The sequence below is a fragment of the Etheostoma cragini genome, chromosome 2, assembly GCF_013103735.1.
Source record: "Etheostoma cragini isolate CJK2018 chromosome 2, CSU_Ecrag_1.0, whole genome shotgun sequence".
NCBI lineage: Eukaryota > Metazoa > Chordata > Actinopteri > Perciformes > Percidae > Etheostoma > Etheostoma cragini.
Window position 1 is genome coordinate 23,127,748 of NC_048408.1, and position 2,728 is coordinate 23,130,475.

At 42.8% G+C, this 2,728-nt stretch overlaps 1 protein-coding gene across 1 annotated transcript; it reads left to right on the forward strand.

The window, feature by feature from the left end:
• The first annotated feature begins 20 nt into the window (after positions 1-20).
• On the forward strand, positions 21-1,561 carry npb (neuropeptide B). Its single transcript, XM_034896772.1, has 2 exons — positions 21-476; positions 1,101-1,561. The coding sequence occupies exons 1-2, from the start codon at positions 213-215 to the stop codon at positions 1,227-1,229; spliced, it is 393 nt and encodes a 130-aa protein (XP_034752663.1). The 5' UTR covers positions 21-212; the 3' UTR covers positions 1,230-1,561.
• Positions 1,562-2,728: the final 1,167 nt, after the last annotated feature.

The following is a 2,728-nucleotide window of genomic DNA, read 5'->3' on the forward strand; positions in this document are numbered from 1 at the left end:
TCTCCCGCATAAAGACGGCTCATTATCCACCCACCTCAATTTTGATTTGACGAACGCCCTGGGTCACGACAACGTCAACCACTGAGCCTATATAAGAAGCAGAAAGTTTTCCAAACACCCATCAAAAAATAAAGTCGGCCTCTGATCAACAACAGACGAGAAAGGCGCCGTATTCCTTTGCGTAAAGACCAAGTGCCAAGACGGTTCAAGACATGGAGAGGTCAGTCAGATTTGCCGTGGTGTGCGTCGGAGTGTCTCTGCTCATCTCCTGCCATCCAGTTGAAGCCTGGTACAAGCAGTCGACCGGGCCCAGTTACTACTCGGTGGGTCGTGCCTCCGGTTTGCTGTCCGGTATCAGGAGGTCGCCTTACGTCCGGAGGTCCGAGTCCGAAGAGACGCTGATGGACAGCGGGGAGACAGTAGGTAAACCCGTGCTTCAAGAGACTAACAGGCAGATCTCCATCCTCAAAAACATGGTAAGTACAGTTAAGATGCTACAAACTTTATGTCTTCTTTGAGGGGGTTCGTCTTCTTTTACACTCGCATAACAAAATGCTTTCCTTTCAGCAACAAAAAAGACATTATAAACCTTAGACATATTGCAGGTAATCAATTTAGAGATTAGATTAGATTTAGAGATTACACAGCACTTGTTACCCTTTATTTCGCAACGACAACGAAACAAGTTGAGATCAATTTCTTGTCTTGAAAGTTTTCCAACTCGTGCGTAAAGACGCAAACCAGCAGCATTTATTAAAAGATTGTGTCAAAACGGCTGTTAACATTAACTCAATAAATGTTCTGAATTTTAAATTATCACTACCTACAGACAACACCTGAATAAAGGCAAAGACAGGGAGAATGAAAATATGCGATGTCTAAAATAAGCGACTGTCCCACAACCTTTGCTTTATCACGGCAATAGCCTACTGTTATTCCTGCAGGATCAGTCCCATATAGTTTAAGAGATAAATGAAATGCAAGCCTATAAGGTTAGTTTGAGAAAACGTCCATACAGCGATGATACACATAAAGCTCATTTTGCGGATATTCACTTGTTAACTTCATATTCTCTCATCATTTATTCTCACCTCCTGCAGGCCATCTGCGTGAAAGACATCTCTCCAAACCTGAAGAGCTGCGAGCTGCTGCGGGACGGGACGGGCACCTTCCAGTGCAAGGCGGACGTCTTCCTCACTCTGGACTCCCTGGACTGCCTGTCCGCGTGAGTCCCGATCCTCCACCGAGCCCCGGGACTGGAAAAGAATGGATGCGTGCGTGCGTGCGTGTGTGTTTGGAGGGGAATGGTGATGGCGCGGAGAAAAACCTGATCACTGTCGACGATGTACTGCTGGAGACTCTGAATGTTATTTAAAAAAGAAAATAAAAAATTCAAACGTTTTGTTTTTACTTTGATCATGTAGACAGGGGTATAAAAGTAACAAAATAAGATGCGCAAGAGCTGTTAGTTGAAACCATTTTCTTTCCAGATTACTTTCCATTGTTACTGTTGTACTGTACTGACATGTGTCCTCCCTTGGCAAAATGTATTAAATATCCTGGAAAGTACTTTTCATTATTTTATCTATTAAAATGAACAAACACCGGTAACCTGTTGTGTGGCTTAAATGCATCTTTGATATTCAACTAGTGGGGGATAAAAAGGGTAAATAAGTGACCCGCCCAAATCCATTTGCATGGAAAATTGAAAATAAGGTTGTCCGCCATTCATTTTGTATTGTCGTTTTACAATACACAGTACATACCATACAATAACATTAAAGGCCTATAAGAGTAGGCTATAGATATAAAATACAAAATTTATTCTGAAAGTGAAAAACCAGAGAAGGGAAAATACACAAATTTCACACACGTGTGAAGCATTTAAATTACAAAACAGCAAAACCACTAAATCATAAGGCACTTGGGGGTGTTTTTCTCTTTTCTTCCACCTTGAGTATGCATATAAGTCATTACCATATCTTGTTTATTACTGAGTCAGACAGAACATGGTGTGATAAAGTCAGTCACTCAGTGGAGCCTTTAAAACAGTCAGACCCCAACCGAGTTAATTCCACACATATCACATAGGAAGCATCATCCTGGTTTACAAATCAGGAATTATAAGTGTTAGTGTGTCAGATAATGGAGCAATAATCATCAAAGTCAAAAGAAAGAAAATGAAACTCAAGATGGAGGCTTCAGGGATGCTCTTTACATACACTTTTCCCAGTCCATATGAAATACCAGCATCATCGCTGACTGTTAAGAGTCAGATGAACAGGTGAAGGGACAGATAAACAACGGGAGAGTTGGTGATTTCAGCTCAGGGCGAGTAAACATAAACTGGGGTGCTTTTACAGTGATCACCGCCTAATTAGGACGGTGTGACGCACAGGATGTGCTCAGACAGAGTAATGGATGAGCGAAAAACACGATGGTATGCATGAGTGAAGCGTGCGCAGAGGACGTAATGGACAAACTGTAAATCCTCACCCCCTCTCACACACACACACACACACACACACACACACACACACACACACACACACACACACACACACACACACACACACACACACACACACACACACACACACACACACACACACACACACACACACACACACACACACACACACACACACACACACACACACACACACACACACACACACACACACACACACACACACACACACACACACACACACACACACACACACAA

What these genes read in the sequence shown, in the direction of transcription:
- npb (XM_034896772.1), top strand. Translation starts at nt 213, where the DNA reads ATGGAGAGGTCAGTCAGATTTGCCGTGGTGTGCGTCGGAGTGTCTCTG. An exon ending in TCTCCATCCTCAAAAACATG is followed by an intron (nt 477 to 1,100) that starts GTAAGTACAGTT and finishes CACCTCCTGCAG; the next exon opens with GCCATCTGCGTGAAAGACAT.